This window comes from Crotalus tigris, unplaced genomic scaffold (genome assembly GCF_016545835.1).
Source record: "Crotalus tigris isolate CLP2741 ecotype Arizona unplaced genomic scaffold, ASM1654583v1 scf7180000018491.14276545383:2951260, whole genome shotgun sequence".
Taxonomy (NCBI): domain Eukaryota; kingdom Metazoa; phylum Chordata; class Lepidosauria; order Squamata; family Viperidae; genus Crotalus; species Crotalus tigris.
The window spans coordinates 146706-172218 of record NW_024097037.1 but is presented as its reverse complement, the minus strand read 5'-3'; the positions used below and the strand labels follow the sequence as shown (position 1 = coordinate 172218).

Sequence of the window (25513 nt, the reverse complement as noted above, 5' to 3'; positions counted from 1 at the left end):
GAGCTGAACACAGTCAGCTAAAGTGGCCTGCAGTACTGCACTCCAACTGCTGCGCCACCTCAGCTTTTAGATAGAAGTTTCATTTCCTGTATGATAAGTACATTCTGGACAGTTTTTTCTATTGGATATTATATGACCCTGAAGTAGATAATATCATTTTCATCTTTGTGCTTTGCAAACATGTTGCAATATGTCTAAAATGAGTTCTTGACGAAATAAAAAACTGGATTCTCTGTATAACCACAGTAGCACACACTTCAAATCATAAAGTTTATACGGGGATATATTAAGAACTCAGACACAACTCTAGCCCAACAGATACCTAGAGGGGTTGTGGGCTTTTTTTTTTTTTTTGTCATACATGATTAAGCAGAGGCAACCATGTCTTGGAAATGTTCTAATTCTGAATATCTTGCTACATCAAAGGGAACTAAATATTCTTAAAGGTCCCATTTGTTTCCTATATAGATTGCAACCTCATCTAAAATCAATTCAAAGAAGAAAGATGCTTTATTATGAAAAAAAAAATAAGGAAAAACAGTATGAAACTAGAGATGAATTGGCAAGGGTATTTGGGGAATTGAAATTGGAAGGAGAAGAAAGTTTCCTCGATTCCTAACCTAATATTAACTTCAGTGAGTGTGTTGCTCAAAACAGCCACATCTTTTTTTCATAACTCAAGTTTTAAAAAGTCTGCTATAATGAATTGCCAAGATACATTATGCTTGTGTGAAGTCAGAAGTACATCTTTAGAATCATTTCTGAAGATCTAATAAGATCTTCAAAGTCTTATAATATAACAAACTATTGGATTGGCCCAAAAGCTGGCTAGCCTATCATTCTGTTTTGGCTATGATCAACCAAGTACTCAAGAAGAAGGTTGTCAAGGCAATACGATTTCCTGCTCATGTTTCATAGCAGTTGGTATAATCACAAAAGAATTTGAACACCCAGCTGTGCCAACTTTCATTGGGCTAGCAGAAGGGATTTAATCCCCCTCCCCAAAACTAAAAGCTATCTCACAAAATTCCCTAAGATTCAAATGCTTGATGGAAAAACACAATGTTCATCACATTTAAAAAATTTGAAATGCTGGGCAGCTGTGGGGGAATGTAATCCAAGCCTCGGAACCATGATGTTTCAAAGAGACAGGCTCGTCATCAAAATGGTGTTTCCAGTTTCCTCCTTGTCCTTCATCTCCCTAGAGGAAAGAATCTTCAGAATCCCCTCTTCAATTATGTATACAAAATGGGCAGATATTATTTGAAGAAAGTGATCCTTTAGGTCAGCGGTTCTCAACCTATGGGTCGCAAGCCCATTTGGGGTCGATCGACCATTTTTCGGGGGTCACCAAAGAAGGCGATCTGCCATTTTCTCCCCTCAGGGGGCGGCGCCGTGCATGCGCGCCGCGCATGGGGGGTGCCGTGCATGCGCACCCGCATGGGGGTGCCGTGCATGCGCACCCGCATGGGGGGCGCCGTGCATGCACGCCGTGCATGGGGGGGCGCCGCGCATGCACGCCGTGCATGGGGGGGCACTGCGCATGCACGCCGTGCATGGGGGTGCTGCCACGCATGCGCACCGCGCATGCGCAGAACGTTTGTGTGGCAGGGGTCGCCGTCACACAAACATTGAGAACCACTGCTTTAGGTAACCTGAACCTAAGTGACATAGAGCTTTATAGCAGTTTGAATTGTAGTCAGAAAAATATTGGCAATCATGCAGCACAAGCAGTTTAGAGTAGATATCATACTACTGATATGGTTCTCACCTCCCACCCAGTGGCTGCAACATTCTGTAACAATAGAAAATAGTATAATCTTCAACACTTGCCTCAAGAAATCAACGTTGTAGCAATCCAATTTAAGGGGGTGATAATATGCATAACTGTTGTTAAAGCTTTCTATTCTAAAAGAGAAGCATTAGACAAAACTGGATAAAGACCTATTTTGACATAGCCATTAGCTATTGATGAAAATAGTTGTGAATCCAGGAAAAGTTCCAGACATCCTCTTTCATAGAGAATATAATTCTATCCAGAGCATATGTAAGAGCTAAAAGGATTGGAAAGAAGCTAGTTGGTTTCTGTACAAGCAGGAACTTCATCTTTCTGAAATTCAGTTTCAAGTTATTCATCACATCTAGTCTTTCATAGCCTCTAGATAACAGGTGAGGACCTCTACTGCATTTCCTGTTGGACTCAGAGTGATGATATTTACAAATGGGGATTGTCTGCATATTTAGGACATGTTACTTTGAACCAACAAATGGAAGGTGTTTGAACACAAAGGGGCAGGTAACTAAGTGGCCAACAGCTTGGACCTTCATTCCCCAACCACTGTTCAAAAACTATGCTCACAAAGGACTTTGAAAAACTTTGCCGTCAATCCCCTGGAGGATATCACTATTAATGATATCAGACTGGTGAGACACCTAGTAAGACCAAAAAGACTGCATTCCATCCAAGTGCTTGTCCATAAACAAGACATCAGCCCGGACAACAAGTTTTTAAGTTGAATAAATTGGCAGGAACTATTGTTATATAAATCAACTGCATTCTAAACTCTACAAATGTTTTAAAAATACCTTAGCACATGGGTGTCAAACTCACCACATCACTTAATGTGTCACGACGTATCGTGTCGAAGCTGGGGTAGTGATGCAACCGGCCAGTGGGCCGGCAGTTTGATACCCCTTCCTTAGCAGAATTAAGCTTTTCTGTTCTAAATAACTAAGTTAAATTTGTCCAAAGTGAAAGGCCTAATTTATCTAAAAATCAAATATATTGGGTATAGTTTTTCAAACTGACATTATTTGATACTATAAAATTTGCATAGATAAAAGATTCACAGTTATATGTTTAATCGATTTTTTTCATCTGTATTTTGCAACTTCAGGTACATGTATTAAACCAATCCCTAAATGTACAGGGAACCCATGTAGTTGTTAGAATTTCAGAAGGATAATATAATAGCTTTCAAGCTGGGCCCAAAGAGAGATTAATGTCTGAAACTAACCTGGTAGTGATTCACCTTTCCCAATAGGTAATTTTAATTTACATGGTAAAAATAGCATGAAGGAATAAAAAAGGAAGGCCTTTAAAATGTTTTTCAGAGTTAAATTTATCTTAATCACATTTATCTAACCCTTAATACTCAAAGGAATAGACCATCTGTCTGTATCTTATTTTATTTGTGTCAAAATAAGGCATAAATTTATCAGCTGAATAAGCATCCTAAGAATCCTTATTCCAGGATTACAAAATAGTCAAAATTCAGACTCCCCATATGTACCAAAATTATTACTCCAACTAATGCAGTAACTTTTGGTTCACTCTGATGTATCAAGTGATCAAGATAACAAACTCATGCATACAAAAGGTTAAGAATGGACATTTCTAGCTAACATGAAACATAATACATTATTGCTATATACCAGAATTTTATAACTTGCCCCTTCTATTTTAGTGTTTTCAGAGTTTCTTACACCACAGCACATGGACAGCTCAACCATATTTTCAATTGGGAAACTGAGCCTCCTCAATCAAGCCAAGTCACAAAACACCAGAGAATTCCTGGAAGCCTTGCAATCAGACAAATCAGACTTCAAGCAACACATAGAGATAAATAACTTCTACATACCATTCAAAATAGACAATCAAAAAGCCAATAAGGAAACAAAAAGTGCAAAACACATCCCCATCAGAAATCAGTAGCCATATGAGCAGAGATTAACACCAAGTTTAACACTAGACAAACAATCAAGAAATATACAATAACCCAATCAAGGAGTGATCTGCACAGAGAAACAAGCTAACAATAAACAACAGCCTAATCAAGGAATCACCAAGATAACTGCTGCTACCACCACCAAGGCAAGCTACTAGTATATAAAAATAAGAGCAAATCCCGCTCCCTCCTAGTACTGATGATATTATCTAGTTTGGTAATGAAATATCTGCAAATAAAACGCCAAGCTCAGAAAGCACCAAAGTTCCCATAGTTGAGACACAAATATTCTCTTCTCTCTTTTAGAAGAGTTCTTTCTTTCTAAAATGATAGCCATTCCTTCTAATTTTGTGTCATCTGAAGATTTGATCATCATCCCCTCAACTGTTTCATCCAAGTCTTTAATAAAAATGTTGAACAAACAGAGCCCAGGATTCAGTCTTATAACACAGTACCTCATATCACTCTTCAATGTCTGTTGTGAAGTTGTTGTAGCATTCAGCCCATATATAACCATTTTATTACCTGAATATGTAGTGAGCGAAGAAATTTTGTCACATGTTTTGCTAATATCAGGCTACATTGTACCAACAGCATTTCTATGGTTCTATCAAGTAGAACCTCTACAAAAAAAAAAGTAACATTATTTGGGAACTGTCATTCCTTATTTGCAGATATTTAGACTTTGAGATAAATGTACATCAGGGAGTTCATTGAGAAAATATATTTTTCTTGTATATAATTTCTCACCAAATTGAATTTATTGAATTAAATAAACTATTCTGTATAAGACTAAAGACACTAGTATTTAGCATTTTTATTTGGTATGATCTTATATCCAAGCACTATAGAAGATCTTTATGTCACCACAATACTCACGTCTTTTATTTATTCAGGTGTCATTTTAAATCCTCAATAAATAATTCATGTTTTCTTACTTCCAACTTCCTATGTCTGCTCATTGGTCTGCCTACTGTTAGGCTTTGCTATCCATTTGTCAATATATTCCATGAGGTATTCAACACTTCTGCATATACCCATCCATACCATTCATCCTGTGGGTCATTACACCCATGCATATCTGTCTACCTAATTGCTCTCTCTTGTCCCTAATCTTCTTTCTTTTATTTTCCCATTATATAGGTGAGTAATGGCCTTGTATTATTAGAAATCTTGTGAAAGGAACAATATTGATTGGATCTCTTTCATATCTGTAGTTAATAAAACCAACTAAATAAATAATTCTGTCCCATCATTATAGCCTAAATGGTTTGTATCGTATAATACACAGGGGACTTCCAGCCTGCTTACTCTTTAATTAAAAATAAGTTTTTAACCGCCTCTTTCATCATCAGAATTTTCTATCACCTTGAAATGAAGACTCTGATGTTGCTTTCTAAAATTAAGACCCAGCCAGCTGGGGGAATCAAGTTTAGAGTATGCATTAATCTTCCTAACTACTATCATCAAGATGTCTGCTCAGGTTGTCACAAAGAAAGGTTTTATTCTTGGTCTCATTAACATATTTGTCCATACCTGTATGCATAAATGTTATGTGTGAGTGTCTATCACATGGGCCTATATTACATGCTTCTTAATTAAAACAATGAATCAGTTCTCTGGAGTCTTACTGATTCTCCCTTCCCTATGTTTTAGGTAGGGACAATAAGGTGCTAAAGGAGGAATCATGGTTTTCCTTTCTTTTTTAATGGGATTCCTAGTTCAAAGAACAGCTGCTGGGATAGCTGTATCTCCTGTGGAAATCTGTGTTTGCATTCCTATGTGTGTCTGCCTTTATGTGTGAAAAGGGAAAAAATGTAACAGTAAACGAAATGCTAACATTAGCTGTACATTTCCCTCCCTCATTCCCCAGGGCAACTTTTTTTTTTATCTTTTTCCCTTCTATTATTATATCTACATACATAGATAGAACATTCAGTGAAATGTAGAAATGAAGCTGTTGAACAAAAATTAACGTGAGATATAAATGCAGAGAACTCTCCTGTAGCTATAGATACTTTTAAAGATTATCTTCTCCTACGAAGAGTTGGTCACAGACACATATATTTGTCATCAAAATAATTAAAAGTAATCAGTCAAACAAATATGAGCACTATCTTTGATAGATGGAGCACCACATATATATGTCCTCTGATGATATGGCAGGTAATGGAAATACCCATCTTTGGCCATGGAATCCAACAACTCAAATTTTGCTCTAGAATAGGCTCTTTGAAGAATTCTGTCAAATTCATTGACAGGTGTTTTTCCAATTAGAAAATAGTTTTGTTCTTAGACAATCAATTCAAAGATTCATTTTTGTCAATAATGTATTGGACTGAGCCATGCTTGCCTATTCCACTAAACATATTTTGGGTAACCTATCAGGGAAAAAAGGAAATTGGGAATTCAGAAAGATAGATATGGCCTTAGTATCAAGCTTGGCCTAAGTGATCCTTTGGTTTCTCTTCAAATTGTATAAATCATTCACCTTTTTGATTCAAAAACTCATCATTAGAGATGGTCCTGGGTCATCTGTAAAAACTGGTTTACAGCTCTACAAGGAGAAATGCAGCTTCCATTGCAGGCATTCATGAAAAACAACTTGATAAACTAGCTATCTGCATTGAAAAAAATATTTACAATAATTCTAGACCTGGATTTTAGATTTTTTAAAGTAAATTAAATACAAAGTCACTAACCTTGAACTAAAAAGGGTTTATATTGTTCCCCCATAGAAGACCACAAACTAATGTTTAAAAAAAACTATAAGGGCAGAAAGGTTCATAAAATTATATATTGATTATAAACCTGTACGTTCCAGTTATAATGGGATAAAGCATTATCATTAAATATATAGAGCATGGATGAACAAGAGCAGCAGTGATGTGATGGTGGTGGTGGTAGTGATGTTGGTGTGATGATGATGATGATGATTATGATTATGATGATGACAACAATGATAGTATCACATCCAGAATCACAAAATCTGTCATAGAATTCCTGCAGATTTTACTCTGCTAGTCATTGCTGATTATTGGAGGTGGTGCTCATCTCCATTTCAAGGCCACTGAGCCAGTGCTGTCCAAAGACATTTCTGCAGTCATGTGGCCAGCATGACATCATGGAGTGCTGTTACCTTCCTACTGAAGTGGTACCTATTTATCTACTCTCATTTGCATGCTTTAGAACTACTAGGTTGGCAGGAGATGGGGCGAGGATGGGAGCTCACTCCGTCACTTGGAGCTCAGGTCTTGAACCTAGGCTGCTGTCTTTCCAGCCAACAAGCCCAGCATCTTAACTGCTGAGCCACCATGCTGCCCATAAGTATGGATATAAATCTAGAAATAAATATCTTACGATAATAATCAGATGACCTGTGAGTTTATTTAGTTATTAACTACTAACATTATTGTCTTCTATAAAGTAGAACACCTGAATATTTTATATTCATCTTAATATGCTTATTTATTGATGTCATTAATATATTAGACAACTTGGGTATCTTTCAGCTCTTAGTTTAGCTGGGTGCCTCACACGGTTTAGAGGCTTGTTATTAAACTTTGATAGTGGAATGTCGTCTTCGTTTGCACAGACGTTTGAATTTAAACCCTTTTGTGCTGCACTGTATAATTCTCACTGCAGCAAGCCCGATGAGTCATTTGTTGGCTGGATTCATGCAATAGACTAACACCTAAATTCAGATAAACAAGACACATTTCCTATGTTCACATTATAAACTGCTGAAATAATATGCTATTGTTCAGTGTAATAGCATACTGATCAAACTTCAAACTGCCCAACTCCATCTTAGTCTAGTCTAGTCAAGTGTCTTATGCAAATCTAATCCTTGTTGAAGAGGCTGTTTAGGACCCTGACCTTAGCAACAACTCGTGCTAGGTGCATGTTTCTCTTATGAATCTATCTTGAGAATATTAACACAAGTCATAAGATTAAAGATTGCTTTATTTTATTTTATTTTCACTTTATCGTCACTTCCAGAATAAAGGATGCAGAAAGAACACTGGGAGAACTTGGCCAACCAGGCATCATTGCTATGTATTTCTTAAAGATGATATCAGTACTAGAGAAAGGCACATTAATATAGTATCCAAGAACAATGGATCTATTTCTTAGGATGACAATCTTCAATGACTTCCTAGTTGATGCAGATACATCAAACCTTTGGCTTTGTAATGTTCACATGCTAAGCAAACAAGCCCAGTGAGGTGGCAAGTTTGTGTGTCCTCTCTATTGTAAGATAGCCAGGCTGAACATTTCCATTTCCATATACACTTCTTCTTTATAAATTATACTTAGCATTGTGATGATGCAAGATGATGATATGGTAGAAATGATGAACTGTAACAAACTTGTTTCATGTAGCCAAAGCTAAATATTTTTAAATACTATTTATTTCTAGCCTTCTATTTATATACATGAAGCTTAAAAATCGGTTGAATTCCATGCCTTTTATTCAGATATTAAATTGTCCTTGTTCAAAGGCATTCTATCAATTTTGTGAATTATTTCCATAGCCTGTCAGTTTTTAGCACAAGTCTTCTGTTCAGATAAGTATGTAAATTCTTACTTGTACAGATATATGCTTGAATAAAACATATTTTCCACAAATGTAGCTCCCCACCATAGATTTATGCACTGTTTCGATTAAGTGAGGAATAACTACTACTAAACGTGGAATAATTAACTCAATCCATTTCCCTGGTTACAGATTTTATACTACACAAGAGCATCTATTTAAATATAGGAAAGTGTCTTCTTCAGTATACCAAACATGCTATTTGTAATGGAAGACTTTACAGAGGACTTTATAGGATAAGAGATTAGATTAATCACAGTAAACATCTCTTCTGGATAAACAATTCAGAAGATTTGTTCACAAGTTCCATATATACCATGATAATCACATGGTAGGCTGCCAAAATTTTTTTTAGAAAATAACTGGATTGTTGTTTTCTGTGTCTCTTGGGTGCTATCTACTGATTGTCCAGATTTTGCCAGCTCCGATCTGCAGCCTCATCCATGCATATGAAATTAATATATTTACATTGACCATTTTGATATTCTCTTTCAGTAAATAATGTTAAAGTCAGAAGATAGAAGAGGAAAGGAAATCTAATAAAATCTACTTTACATGAATTCCATTTACCATAGCTTTCCTTGAAAACGATCCTTGCTTTTATGATGTCCATAAACAGAATAGAATATCAGAGTTGGAAGGGACCTGGAAGGTCTTCTAGTCCAACCCCCTGCTCCGGCAGAAACCCTATACCATTTCAGACAAATGGTTGTCCAATCTCTTCTTAAAAACTTCCAGTGTTGGAACATTCACAACTTCTGGAGGCAGGTTGTTCCACTGATTAATTGTTCTAACTGTCAGGAAATTTCTCCTTAGTTCTAAGTTGCTTCTCTCCTTGATTAGTTTCCATCCATTGCTTCTTGTCCTGTCTTCAGGTACTTTGGAGAATAGCTTGACTCCCTCTTCTTTGTGGCAACCCCTGAGATATTGGAATACTGCTATCATGTCACCCTTAGTCCTTCTTTTTATTAAACTAGACATACCCAATTCCAGCAACCATTCTTTATATGTTTTAGCCTCCAGTCCCCTGACTATCTTTGCTGCTCTTCTCTGCACTCTTTCTAGAGTCTCAACATCTTTTTTACATCATGGTGACCAAAACTGGATGTAGTATTGCAAGTATGGCCTTACCAAGACATTATAAAGTGATATTAACACTTCACATGATCTTGATTCAATCCCTCTGTTAATTCAGCCTAGAAATGTGTTGGCTTTTTTGGCCACTGCAGCACACTGCTGGCTCATATTGATTGTCCACTATGACTACAAGGTCTCTCTCACAATTTCTATTATTGAGCGAGGTGGCACCTATACTGTACCTGTGCATTTCATTTTTCTTGCCTAAATAGTTCATATAAGTCTTTTTGTAATCCAAAATTCTACTCTCTTTCTTTTAGAGAATGTAACATCAACATTATCAGTCTTTCTCTTCCTCTCAGCACATGAAATCTCACTTCATACATATTTACACTGTGATTTAGTCCTCATTTATTCTTTCGTTATGATTGAACCATCTCAGCATAATTACTTTTATTATAGTTACTCACTTTTGTATTTAATTTGTATTCATTTGGCATCCCTTTATTCTAGAACCCATTTACCTTCTTTTTTTAATTGCACACACTTTTGAAATACCACATTCCTACTACACTCAACTTTGGGATTTATCCTGATACATCAAATTTTCATCCTCATATTAGAAGATAGTGGCCAAAATCACACTTTTAATCACAGCGACTTTAACAAGCATTCATTCTTTTTTGGTTCAACATGTTACTCACTACCTTCTTAGAGCATTGTACATCTCAAATATGTGTTCATCTTTAGTAACATTCTACTATTCCATTTGGTATGATTTTTCATAATTTACTTATAACTTGCAATTATTCACTATGTCTTCTCTGTCAAATGCAACTCTCTTGGCTTTCAAAATGTTAAATTTCAGATCCATGCTCTCTCATTGCATCATACAATCTAACATTCACTATAAATCATTCTGGTTTCAGCTAACAACATAATATCACGTGCAACAAAAATAAATGTACAGTCATGTCCCTAACCAACACACTTCTAACAATAACACAATTACTTGTTACATATTTATTCATATATACATAAACAACTAAGGAGACACACACATCCTTATACATAACTTTACTTCAAAACATCAGATATTTTCATTCAAAGCTACTATCACTTACTTTTTCTCACACATGTATATTTTTCTTCCTTTCATCCATTTCATTTACTAAAATATGTTTAGTACAATGTACTAATCATACATGCCAAGCTATTATTTTCCTCGGGTCCTGAATATCAACAGATGGGTCCTTAAATGTATAAGCAATTATCAATCAAAAGTATTTTCAATATTTGAAGCATTAATTGGTAATACTATATCCTTTTAAAATGTAATTATATTATCCAAAGATTTTGTACTGTGTTGGTCAGATTGTGATTAAATTGGTGTATATATTGTCATTTATAGTCACTATATCTTTTTATTTTGGTAGAAAGTTGTTCAGAAAGATTATACAACAGTCTTGGTAAATAATTATAATATGACTTCATTATCCCTTTTTCACAAGAATTGTAGAATGGTTAACATAAAAAACAAATTCAATTTTTGCTGTTAGCAGATATGTATGCATGTAAAATATGAAAAACAATTTTAATGCTTTATTTTACAGATGTTTATACTTTTATCATTTTTTTCTCTTTTCTGGATTTGTTTTGTTTGAAGTTTTTTTTTTCTTTTATTATGCTGTTTTGTACCATACAGTTGTTTACTATTCCCTGAATTTGCTCTTCCTGAAATAAAATGCTTTTTTGAGTCATAAGTCTTAAATCATGTCTAGAAAAATACAAAGCAATATGATACATGAACTAAGAACTAATAGGCTGAGAGCTTATGGTAATACAATATTTGAAATGTACTCTAGCAGGCTTCTCTATTTTTAATTTGCATATGTATAACTAGTGGCATGGAATCACTTCACAGTGGTGGTCTCAGACTGTCACACTGGAGAGTATATGACAATACAACCAAGGGGGCAATGCCAGTTGTGCAAATCTCAATCATTATCCTTATTCTTTTCAAAGGAATGCCTTTAAATTCACAGTCACTCTCCCCATGGTGCACAGGCTATTGCCTTTATGTTACCGCACATATACAAATCCAAGGGCATCTGTTGATAAGTGACATAGAATGCACTGCAGAAAATAGTCTTACAAAATCTAATTACCATTTTAAAACCATAAAAAGTTTACACTTGATAGCTTGCTATGAGGATCTGAAAAAGAATACAAGCTTAAGGATAGGGGAGAAATGGGAGGAGAAAGTCTTTATTAAACAACAAGAGTTCTGTCATTATCAAGACATTTGCACCCTGTTGCCTTGTGCCCATCAACATTATCCAGTGTGCAAACTCCCAAGTAATGAAGTCTGAGTCTTTCCCCATCTGTCTCACTAAATGCCACTTGGAACAAGCGCCTTTTCATTTGACAATAAAATCAATGAATGAAATATTATAGAGCTGAAAGATTTGGTGCATAGAATTCATAATGGGAGCTGCTTCTGCTCCAGTGAAGTTCTCAGCTGCTCACAAGCTTTTTGATCATATTATTTCTTTATTTGTTTTATCTTTATTACTAATTCTTAATGGAAACTCCAGCCTGATCTTAATCATCTACTTGCTTGCTTTTCAACCCTAACTTTTGTAATACTTCACTGTGTCAGTAATTAGGAACTTTCTGAATTAGTTATTTGCTATATATCTATTTTATACCCTCTCCAAGCAGGCAGTTTCAGCTTTGAATCAGTGCAGTGCTGCTGTGTTTTCATGACATTTCAACTTTTCAGTACTTCTTCTGAAGTTGAGCCTGTTGAGTTCCAGATCAGTGCAGCACAGGATGAAATGTTATCAAAAGAGTTTACAGCATTAAAGCTGAAGCTGCCAGGTGAGTTTCCATTCGTGGGAATTTGCCTTATTCCCCTTACTGCTAAAGTCAAGGTGATACATGTGATACCTCACCATGTTCTTAAAATGTGCAGTAACATGGACCTTATACTCAATAACACTACGCTTTTTTTTTCTCATGTTAAAATCAAAAACAGTGACAGAAGGCAAAGCAATCTTTGCATTTCTCCAAGGGTAAGCTGAAGAAACACTGATTGGCTCATGCAGAGTATTGAACATTGCAAGGATGATAACTGCAATCGCTCATGGAAGACTGTGAAAATGGTTTTGAGTGTTTAGGGGTTGTACCTGATTTAGTTGGGAAGCAGTAACATTGATTACAGCAGCAGTCTTGTTGGAAAGGCTAGAACTTAATGTCTTCCCCCCATCATTAAAAATAAATTCTGATTCCCTTTGATTCAATGGAGAGATATGCTTTAGAGCAGTGGTTCTCAACCTTTTTAATGCCGCGACCCCCAACCAGTCGTAAATCGAGAACTACTCAACCGGTCTTAAGTCGAGGACTACTCAACTGGTGCAGCACCGTTTGCAGAATGGGACTTTTGGCGAGCTCAGCAGGGCAGAGACAGCCTGGACAATTCCTATTGGCTTTTGAAAGCCAATAGAATTAGACTCTATTCAAGAGAGTCTATTCTGTTGCCTTTCAAAAGCCAGTAGAATAAAAGAGAGTAGCACAGCTAAGGAAAAGGGAAAAAAAATGGCGGACTGTGTTGTTTGGTGACCCCCATGAAATGGTCGTTTGACCCCAAATGGGGTCCCGACCCACAGGTTGAGAACCACTGCTTTAGAGTAAGGAAAAATGCTATTTTTTTTTTCAGAAAACTACTGGTGAGGAATGAGATATCTCTTCAGTTTAGATTAGTTGAGTACATTATCTTACTCTGTTTATATACACATAGGTTTAATTCTTTCTTGGGATTTTTTTTTTTTAGTATTATGTATCTCTGAGTCTCAGAAAAAATGTACTGATGGTTTAGAAATAATCATAGCATGAAAAACCTAGCAGGGATGTTGAAACTCAAAATCTGAAAACCCTTGTATTCTGAAAATTACACTCAAGAGGGCTACCTAAAAAAAACTATTCCATATAATTTGGAAAAATCATACAAGAGGAATATGTTATTTTACTGGATTATGTATATGACAACTCATTGACAAGAAAGCAGTTATCAGTAGATACAATATAAAGCAGACATGAAATATTTGCAAAGTTTGAGACCACTGAATTTTCAATAGTTCATAATAAAAACCATGGTTTACAAGAATTAATATAGTTTTTAAAAAACAATAAAAATCCAAGGGTTCAAGAAATATAAATGTAGATTATAGATTCCATATTAATTGTTTAAATATACATTCCTTAGGGAAACAATTGGTTTATGAAGTTTATGCTGTGCCATTCTGGCTCTTGCTTCTTTGCTTGATTTAGGGCCTATCCATCATAAGCAGATATTCCTCAAGGGTTACTATGAAAGGGATGCAGCATTCAACAGGAAAAAGTTTGCCCATTGGCATGCTGTAATCCAAACGCCAAGTATATTCCACAAAATGTAATACACTACAGTACTGGGTGTAGATAGGGATGATCTAATGCATTTTTTAGGGAGAACAGTGCAGCTCATTAGAACATTCTGATACTATGCTCATTGTTGGAACCTTTCCTTTACGTGATCAATTTATTTGATTTACCTACATCTACTCAGAGTTCTGGGAATTTCATTCTCCTAGAGGGCTTTACCCTGGGAAGACTAACTTCTTTTGCTAAAGTAGTTTGCCTTGTTTAGATCCATATAATTCAAGGGAAATCGGTGTCTGAATTCTATTGAAAATCTGAGGATTTATCATTGTTTCTCCATAGTAAGCACCTACTTCATTGTCTGTATCTTACTAAGAACGGTCAATTACACCTTCAGAACTGTTAGTACTTTCTATTCCCAGCATTTAAATCTTTCTTTGTAACAACACTGTAGATCTATAACTTGTCTAGAAGCCAAACGTTGGCAATGTGAATTGGCTTCTGCATAAAAACAAATCAATCGCTTCTGTGAGAAACAATAGGTATATATGTTTACAAATAGCTGTCTGTGTCAGCTGGAGGCAAGAATATTTTATGTTTTAATCTCTGCAAGGTTCATTAGCACCCCTGGAGAAATAGGCCCTTCAGTTTTTATTTTAAAACTTCAAAACAGGAGGAAAGCATCACAGTTACATAATGTCTGAAACCAGCCAATTGTCACATATTTTGAACAGCAAGCATTGCAAATAAGGTGCCCCAGCCTGCATCTGAGGGGAGCTTCTGCTTCCGTTATAATTCAGGTCTCGTTTCCAAGGGTAATCATTTTTAAAGAACCTTGGCTCTGGCTTTTTTGATGGTTGTGAATCAAGGCTCTGTAGCTGGCTATCCATGTACTGGTTTAATTTATTTAAATTAAAAATGATTTACATCAAATTTAGTTTTGCTCTGATCTTTCTTGGCCCTTGTTTGAATTTCACATTCCATTATTGAATATACCCAGACATTGTATGTAGTAAAATAATATATAATTCTAAAGATAGGATTTAAAGATATAATATTCCTGGGTTCATATTTCATTCTGATACATGGGATGCTTCTTGGGAAGAGAATCTGCAGTTGGGTTGGGTTGGGTTTACAAAATCTCTGCAGAAGAAATAGTTCTATTAATATAAACTTTAATTTCTTAAACTTGTAGATAAGAGACGTTTAGCATCAGAATCACCAAAATGTCTCTTACTTGTTTCTCAAGATATGTTTTGGAGAATAATAACCAACTGCACATGCCAAGGAAATGGCAGTGTTTTCAATTACACAGATGCATGCTCCTGACAGGACTCATGCTAACTACCTGGCTTATCAGACAGTTTAATCCCCTTGAATAATAAAATAATGCATCTGTGAAAGACATCGTGCTGCATGAGCAATTACTTTCATGCTTTCAGCACAGATTTCTTCAAGTTCATTTCACTATGTTATTGTTAGCAGTCATGGTGGGGGGGAGACCCTTTGATCCCATAACCACATTTATTCTTGATATGGAAATGTCCTTCCCCACAACAATTCTGTGAAGTTTCCACATGACCTTTACTCAGTATAATGGGCTTAACTCTGTGAGATGAGAAATCTGTCAAAACGAATCCTAGTCATTCATTAACGGTGCTTAGTATTTTTGATATACATTTGTTCTTAAATCCATTTTGATTTTTACTTGATCCATAAACTCAAGCCAGATACAATACAATATTCCGTAAGATATGGTTTATAAATCACAATTGTGTTCTCACATCCTGTTAATCCAAAAACAAATAGCATCTAGCTTAGTACACTGTTCACACCCAGCCAATTAATCTGCTAATGCAATACAGTCCCAGGTGAAATCCTTCTGCACAGGCAAGAAAACATCTGAGATTTATGGCTTAAAACAAGAAAGCCTTTATCCTCTGGGCAAATTTTTTAGTTTAATATCCTTTTCAGGAAAGAACATCCTTTTTGTGAGTTAGAAAAGGTAATGCAATTGATTAAATATGGTATGATAGAATTATTACTAGTTTTATGATGATATTTTATATTGAGATAACCAATGCTATTAATGCATAAGTCTAGTGCCACTAGAGACTTGTGCCACTAATATTTCATTATCTTTAAAGTAAAAAGTACAGTTAAATCATTATTCACTCTGGAATACTGCCCTAGTGTATCTCAATAATCCATAACTGACAAGGCTGGATGATTGTCAGGTTTAGTGATTTTTTTTTTCTTCAATCTATATTAGATACTTCTGCTGACACTATACTTTAAGGAGTTTACGAGAAGAAAAGTAAAGTAGGTTTGGAGAACTCACTTTAAAAATTTAAAAATTTGGTAAGTTGCTTAAAAGCTGCAAAGGAACTGATAGATTAGCTGATGAAATGTCTGCAAGGTTATAAAATAGACTAAAATGTAGGTTTTGTGACTCCTGGGCTTTCATATCATAATAAAAGTTTCAAATGAGGACCATACTTAATCTACTGTTAATTGATATCTGTGGTTATGTTTATGTGTGCACTTAGGGTTATTACACTCAATTTTGGCTCAGCTGAAAGGCCTTGCAACTCTGATGCCAATTTTGAGGGGTTGTTAAGGTTCCCTCTTCTTTACAAGGAGGCAAGGACAGTTCCATTAGGGGAATGGTCCTACTTTTTATTTTCAAAATTGCATCCAGCAGTGACTGCAGAATTGTTGGGCTGAACCACCACACATTTCATTCCAGCTTTAACACAGCAGTAAAATGAGTCATTATGCTACAAAATAAAAGAGACCTGAGATGGGTGGATATATTTTTTCTATCTTGTGGATATATCAAAGATTGTTGAGTTTTGTATTAGTATATTTTTAATTTTGTAAAATTACGGTAAGTAGCCCCTTGTAATATGGACATACAGCTTCATAAACCTGTATTTAAGGCTATTTAGATCAGTGGTTCTCAACCTGTGGGTCGGGACCCCATTTGGGGTCGAATGACCATTTCACGGGGGTCGCCAAACCATGCTGTCCGCCATTTTTTCCCTTTTCCCTAGCTGTCCTAATCCCTCTTATTGGTGGCCACACCCACTTGGGGGTCACCACAACATGGGGAACTGCATTATGGGGTCACGGCATTAGAAAGGTTGAGAATCACTGATTTAGATCATTCCCCTCCTTGGATGTATAATCATAGTAATGATTATAATTTTAAATGAGTATTAAAATCCAAATAACTTACCAGAACATAATGTTTATGGTGTGTGTCTCGGCTAGGATGCTATGGGTATTTAAAAGTTAATACTAAATCATTTTAGTCAACTGAATTGAAAGAAGGGGCCTTAAAACTCTCATCTGTCATATTGGTATTTAATATATAACATAAAATAATATGTGATACATATTGAAATCCAGACATTCACATACAAGCAGCTTTTCTCTTAGATACATATAAGGAAGAACATTCCCACTTCTTCTATTCCTGTGATTAGACATTTTATTTTCTTGTTAGGAATTCAGTGTTTCTGAAAATAGCCCTGCGAAGTATCATTTGAATTGTGTTGACTACCTTTGAAAACTGGTTTCTCAGCAACTGTTCAGTCTTGGTGTTATCATTTTTCTACTTTTCCATCCCATAACATTTTATACAACATCCCCTTTGGGTCATGCCACTATACCCACTATTCACTTGTTATGCTGTCTCCTCAATGGATCATTTTTTTTGGTCATCTGTGATAAAGTTTAAGTACTCACAAATAATTGAGAATAAGAGATTTTGTAAAGACATACCATTGTTTTTTCAAAGGAATTCTTTGCTTTAGTTATACAGTATGTTATAGTGTAGACAATGACCCAACTTTATCTTCCTTGATAAATCTTCTGTACGGTCATAGTACTGCATCTTTTGCATTTTCTCTTCCTAGCTTTATGAACAAGTAAAAAACACAGCTTCATTTTCATATGCTAAATTTGTGTCTCAAGAAGCAATGAATGAGCAGAGTGCACTTAATGGTAATTGTAAAGTTACAGCAAAGAAACAAAGGCAAAGCTCATGCTGTCACAGAGTTTTGCCATAATAATTCTTAAGATGGACAAACAAGCAGAGCAGAATATAGAGCACTTCAAATGTGGTCACTGCTGCATTCTCTTCAAGCAAAGGATCATAATATTTTCTTTGTCTTTCAAAAGAAAAAAAGGATTGTTTCTTTTTTCCAGGGTTGCCAAAGATTAGAAGAGCTAATTCTTCACTTCAGAGAATCCAGGTTTGAAATGCCAACACAGTGAAATGAGTTTGGGGAAGAGCCTCCTTGGGGAATTGATCACAACATAATAGAACTTCCAGAGGCTTTGGAACTTTGATTTCTGCTAAAAAGAACTTTTAATGGTATCATTAAAATTTAGTATTAGTGACTGAAACTGGGTATCAGTGGCAGCTAGACAGAAGCTCATAAGGGAATTCTGAATGTTTTTCATCATGGAATTAAGCAGACCCACAGTACACTGAGTACATGAATGGGGACATTGACAATAAATTAACCCTTTTTTCTCAATATCTGTCAAGTCAGTGAAGTAGTTTTAAAAGTTATACAAGATTTAATGTTAATTTTCAAATGTATTGAATTCTATTATATGCAATATATTTTGAATTGAACAGAAAATGGGGGGAAAAAAAGAGTATTTTCATGACAGAAAGCCACTTGCTCAATGACAGTTTTCTTTCAACAGATAAACAAAGAGTCCATGAAAAGGAAATCAACTTGAAGGCAACTTCTTTCCATGTACTACAATTCTCAAATTTTGCAGAATGTGTAGAAAAACAGTTTCCTTATCAAGTAAGGGAAGGGAATTGTCTACGTAGGTGATACTATTAGTCAATGTTTTTCAAGAGATAATACATGGCAGCAGTGGTGGGATTCAGATATGTGAACAACCAGTTCTCTGTGTGGATGGTGCTTCTGGAAGTCCATTCTGGGCCTGGGCAACAAAAAAATTAGCTACCGGTTCTGCTGAAGTGGTGCGAACCAGCTGAATCCCACCACTGCATGGCAGGTTGTCGAAGAGTGTCTTCATATTCCTTTTCAAGCAGGCTTCCCAGTTGGATAAAGTATATTGAATGAAAGCACCCCAATGGTTTCAGAACTCTGTATGAGGGCATCAGGTTTCCATGATAATTTAACTTACTATCACTCTTTGGAGGCTATTATGATGGAAAGGAGAGGAAGAAGGAAGATACAATAGTATGTTTTTAGAATTACAACTATTCTGAAGGGTGTTGTTTAAACAACCACTTGCAAGCTCCTTTGTTATAAGTGGAAATACCACCAATAAGACAGCTATTTTTTTAAAAAAAATGTCTTTGTAGTAATATATTTTATGGGATATATTGGTTTTAGATATGAAATACTTCAGTTTTCTTGAATGCTTATAGGCCTTTTCTTCTTAATAAGTCTTGTCAAAGTGATTCTGACAATCATTCTTAGAATAGAATCACTTTTGGTTTTAGGCAAAACCAGAGTCTGACAAAAGAGAAGGAAATAGCTAGTGATTCTTATCTTAATGTTCTTTCATTGGAGAAGGGACCCAAAAGTTATTATACATTGCCAGTGTTTTGCAAGCTGCAGCATTTTAAGAGAAGCTGATGTAAAACAAAGAAATACCCTTGTCTTTTCTTTCTTTCTTTCTTTTTTGTAATTTTGTAATGTTTGTGGTAATATATTTGCTATAGCAGCAGAAAACGGAAAACAACTGGAATAGAATGAATAGAAATGTCTGTTATACATACTCATATATCCTAGCTTTTGGAGACTTTACCATGTAAAGACTGGTTGGCCAAGTAAAATAGCAAATAGGAACATTCTGCTAATTTCATTGCAGTCTTACTTGTCCCTCAATATTCTTTTGTGGAAAATAAAACTGCTAAAACTTGAGTAGTATAGTTCTTTGTTAAAAGGAGTACAAATTTAAGGTGAGAAAACAAATCCATTAACAAGTAACAAGGATTGTCATGACCTGTTATGAGTTCATTTGATGATTTACCTCTATCATCAGTATTTTGACAGTTTAATGAAAATAGACTGATAGTCTTCAGAAATATTCAATATCAGTTTTTTTTGCAAATGGGATTCTCACATTTCTCTTTAGAAATAAAATCTTCCTAACTGTGAAGACTGCTGAGATATGAAATGTATTGTTGGACAAAAAACAGGGATAGCTTGTTCTTATTACTAATAAAGTTTTTTTCCCCATCTGAGCCATGCTCGATTATTGTCAAATAGGAGTATATACTGTGTTTCCCCCAAAATAAGACCCGGTCTTATTTTTTTTTTGCCTCCAAAAAAGGCACCAAGTCTTATTTTTGGGGGATGTCTTATCCACTTACCTTAGGACTGCCACAGCCAGGCCCCCCATGCCCTGACCCCTGTCATGCTGCTGCTTGAATTCTGCAGCCGCACACCACTTGGTGCATTGCGCAAGTCCCGGCGCTCGCGGGAGGAGGCTGCATGGCTTTTCGCACTGGTGCTGGTGCTCATGGCAGGAGGCTGCATGGCTCGTCACACCGATTGTGCCGATGCTGCCACTTGTGGCAGGAGGCTGCAGAGTATGTTGCCTGTGTGGCCTCCTATAAGCATTGGCAGCAGTGCTATGTGCCATATGGCAGTGTGACGAGCCATGCAGCCTCCTGCCGCAAGTGCCAGCAGTGGCGCGATCAACACAACGAAGCATGCAGCCTCCTGCCACAAGCAGCAGCACCAGCACAATGCACCGTGTGGCTGCAGAAAAACTCAGGCAGCAACAATGTCGGGGCATGGGAGACCCCTGCAGCGGTTCTAAGGTAGGTGGGCATGGGGCACATCAGGCAGCTCCGTCCCCTGCCCTAGCTTGATTTTTATGCGTATGCCTCGCCGCAAAACTAGGGCTTATTTCGGGGGTAGGGCTTATATTAGGCGCAAGCATAAAATCAAGCTAGGGCTTATTTTTGGTATAGGTCTTACTTGCGGGAAAACACGGTATGTATAGTGGGGGTATGTGGGGAGAAGCGTATTATGACTATTCATAAAAAAGAAAGACCTGGAAAATAGTACTTTCTTTCTAAGATGGATGCTCACACATACACATAGGACTCTAATAAGATTTATATTAACTTTTGCTTTATTCTCTGAATTTTTCTCAAGCAAGAATATAAAATAGTAAATATGAAGGAAAATCCATATTCTAAAAGTAGCATGGCAGTCTTAATATCTAACATTTTTTCAAATAATATCAAAAAAGGATATATGTGGAATATATTATAGAAATAAAAATATATGATGTAGAACTTAAATTAGAAAAATGTAGATTCAATTTTCTACATTTTATTGTGTTAAAAAGAATGTAAAATAAAGAGGAAAGTGTTAAACAGCTATAGACTAATTGTGGATATTCTTTGCTTGCATGTAATCAATCTAACATTTCAAATTCATGGAGAGAGTAGTGAAACAAGAAATATTTGTACATGATATGATACAGGGACAAAAAAAATGTGATACTTCACAGACACCATTTTTGGTACCTGCCAAGTTTCCTATCTTGTCTGACTTTTTAATTAAATTGGAAATTTACATTATTTATAAACCCCAGCATTAGGTGTATTTGCAAGAGTGAAACCTCATAGACTCATATGCATTTTTAGAAAATAAAAATTATGGCTAGCTGTTTGGAAGTGTTAAATCTGTTACAATAGCAGGCATAATAGGGAACATTTTAGGAGGGTATAAAGAATCATAGAAGTATCATCACCATCTTGCCTTGGATTAATGGGTGTTTTACAACTGATCTTGCTACAAGACCCATTTTGTAGATGTGTTCATCATTTGGGCCTACCTATCCCCCCAAAAATTACTTAGCCCTGACTACTGGTGTTTGAGAATAGGTAGTTAGACAGGCAATGGATGTCGTTCACCCACATAAGCCAGCGTCATATAACTATTATTAGTAGTGTTACTTTGATTTATTGTTGATTTCTGTCTATTCGATATAAGATATAAATGGGAGTTGAATTCCTACTTATCTGCAGGGTATAAGTTGTAGAAGATATGATTATTTCATGAAGGTGTAAAACCTTCCTTCATAAGATTTTCAAGTAAGGATTGAAGGAAAAACATGTTGCAGACAAGGTAAGAAGAGCATGTGAAGAAATATATATAGCTAGTCCTTGACCTATGATGTTTTGTTCTGCTATTTTAATGTCATATGCCAGACATGTCAAACTTGTGACGTTACGTGACGTTGCGCAACATATCGGGACTGTTTTGCCATTGCCGGCAATGGGGTGAGTTCGGCTTTCGTGTGACATGTCCAGCCCACGGGCCAGCAGTTTGACACCCCTGTCATATGCTATCAAAGTACTTGCATCATCTAATGCAGGTTAATGCCTACATGGAAAAAGAGATGCCAGATAATCAAGATGGTCTTAGAAAAGGCTGAGGAACATGCAACATTGTTGATACTTGCTAGATAATTAGGAAAGTCAAATAATACCAAAAATAAGCCACCATGTGTTTCATTAATTATAAAAAATCCTTCAAGCTGTGAAACATGCTTAGAAAAATGAAAATTCCAAAACATGTCATTGTCCTCCTGCTAAGCATATATACAGATGAGGAAGCTACAATGTAGACAGAACATGGCGAAACAGACTAGCTCCAGATTGACAGAGGAATCATGCAAGACTGTATACTTATTTAATCAAGCTATATGCTGACGCTTGGGAAGCTGATTTGTGAGAGGATGAATATGATTTTAAAATTGGAGGAATCAAATCAACACATAGTTCTCAAAACACAAATGATAAATCTCTAATTATCCTACTTTGAACACAATTTGTAGAAAAGCTGTAATGCTGGGAAAAATGGAATGAAAAAGAAGATGACTACTAGTGGACAGACTCAGTTACAGCGAAATGGTGCATTGGAAGATCTGGAGGACCAGATTAGGAGAAAATCTATCTATGTTGACACCAACTTGATGGCTCATAATTCAATTTGACGAGTCCATAGGTATGTTTGTGGGACTCTATATCCTAATCAGATGAGATAAAGCACACCTATTGCTAAATAGAGCAATTTTCAGTAAATTCTTCAGAAAAATAAAAGATAAATATCTGTATATTGATTTTTTCTACTACTTAAAAGAATCTATTTAAAGCAAGTTATGAAATTCTGATGGAAAAATAAAAGGCAGTACTGAGTGGGCTAACTTTCTCCAAAGTTTGAAATCAATTCATATTTTTTTTCAATGAGAACTCTATAGTTTTTCAAACATATATTGAAAAGAGTTCAACATGGCTTGAATAATAAGTCCCTGGTAGTGTTCCATTAAGTCATTTTGTAGCTTGAGCAGTATAGATGCAGAATGCACTGCAAGTCATTTTCTGAGCACAGTTGTTACCATTTATTTAACCTTGAAGTTCAGGAAAAATGGCTTAGTTCAGGAGTGTCAAACTCGCAACATCACGTGACATGTCGCAACATATCGTGACTTTTTTGCCATTGCCGGCAATGGGGTGGGCGCAGTTTTGCTATCATGCATCTGGCCCATGGGCCGGCAGTTTGACACCCCTGGCTTAGTTCAAAATATGGTAAAATCACCTTTTCTCTTTTAATATATCTCATTGACCCAAGGGGGTGGGAGGAGAAAAGAAACAGTTTAATTAAAGATAAAATAGTAATCCCACACTTCTTTAAGTGTCTGGGATGGTTAAAGAAATAAATTAAGTCCAGATATCTCACTGCTGTTGCCAATTATTTACCATGCTGTGTTTAAGGCAGAAAAATCAGAGGGGTACTTCTTTCAGGGAATAAAATAACAAAATATGGAAGTATAATTAGAAACTACATGATTCTGCTTTCTATAATAATGGAAAAACTGGGAGCAAATGTCTAAAACATCTAAATAGCTAAAGTATCACATTGATGAATAACAAAAGTGAGATTTAATCAATTACAGTTTTGAGAAACCCATGGAACATGCGTTGTAATGATCCAGGTTTGTACAGTATTTTGATGCTTGGATGGAAAAATTAATGTAACACATACCGTATGTATATGCTTCGTTGGATACATTTTAAATATAATATCTTATGATTCTGAATTTTTTAGTTGTAACTTAATATGATTATATAAGACTTGTTGAGAGAGAGAGAGAGTTGAAAAGTAAGATAAATTAATTCTGTAAACTTTTTTGTCCCATAGTAGAATGCTTTATGAGTAGTTGTAAATAGAATTGTACTATTTGGAAAATGGTAGAAAGTGAAGAGGAACTAAAGAGCCTCTTGATGCGGGTGAAGAAGGAGAGTGCAAAAGTTGGCTTGAAACTCAACATTAAGAAAACCAAAATCATGGCATCCGGCCCTCTCAATTCTTGGCAAATAGATGGAGAAGAAATGGAGGTAGTGACAGATTTTATTTTTCTGGGCTCCAAGATCATCTCAGATGGGGACTGCAGCCAAGAAATTAAAAGACGCTTGCTCCTGGGGAGGAAAGCTATGGCAAATCTAGACAGCATACTAAAAAGCAGAGACATCACCCTGCCAACAAAAGTGCGTATAGTCCAGGCCATGGTTTTCCCAGTTGCAATGTATGGCTGTGAAAGTTGGACATAAGAAAGGCTGAGCGCCAAAGAATTGAGGCCTTTGAACTATGGTGCTGGAGAAGACTCCTGCGAATCCCTTGGACTGCAAGGCGTTCAAACCGGTCAGTCCTAGAAGAGATCAACCCCGACTGCTCTTTAGAAGGCCAGATCCTGAAGTTGAAACTCAAATACTTTGGCCACCTAATGAGAAGGAAGGACTCAATGGAGAAGGGCCTAATGCTGGGAAAGATTGAGGGCAATAGAAGAATGGGACGACAGAGAATGAGATGGCTGGATGGAGTCACTGAAGCAGTAGGTGTGAACTTAAATGGACTCCAGAAAATGGTAGAGGACAGGAAGACCTGGAGGAACATTGTCCATGGGGTCGCGATGGGTCAGACACGACTTCGCAATTAACAACAACATAACAACGAATTTATTTTATCACTTTATGTTGTTGGAGGCTGGTGTATGTACTATAAAGAACTGGTTAACATTTTTAAGTAGCCCAATTAAAAATAATGTATTAAGTCTACTTTTAAAACAGTTTTGAAGAAAGTATTAGAATTTTCTTGAATGAATATGTTATAGGTAACATATAATTAAAATGCATTTGATTAACTTTGGGGTGAAGGGAAGAAAAAGTTGAAAGATTTTTATATATTTATATCTTCCATAAAAATATGCTCAGGATAGTTCTCAAGAAGTATCTTATTTATTACTATTACATAGTTGTGAGGACTTGCATTTTTTCTGTATTTTATTTTGTTGAATATATAACTCATTATATTTCTAAGTCAATTCTAAATTGCAATTAAACAGATTTATATTTCATATATGAAATGTGCAGTATACATAATTCTCTTTTTGCATCGACTTGTTTGTATATTATGAGTATCTCCCTACAAGTTGATTTTTGACTTTTGATTTGATTTGTTTATTTGTGATTTTTTTTAGGTCAGCAGGTTCTTGGTTTGGTGGAGAACCAGAGTGACTGGTACTTAGGAAATCTCTGGAAAAATCACCGTCCCTGGCCAGCTCTTGGAAGAGGTTACAATACAGGTATGTTCAATAGCATCCT

General features: G+C 36.0%; 1 protein-coding gene across 2 annotated transcripts in view; it reads left to right on the top strand.

Annotated features, from left to right (window-relative positions):
• Positions 1–25513, top strand: part of LARGE1 (LARGE xylosyl- and glucuronyltransferase 1) — a 405761-nt gene that overhangs the window by 293082 nt on the left and 87166 nt on the right. For both annotated transcript variants that reach the window (XM_039353059.1, XM_039353060.1), the window contains exon 7: positions 25390–25494. In XM_039353059.1, coding sequence (XP_039208993.1) covers positions 25390–25494 — 105 coding nt within the window. The remainder of the gene's footprint in view (positions 1–25389; positions 25495–25513) is intronic.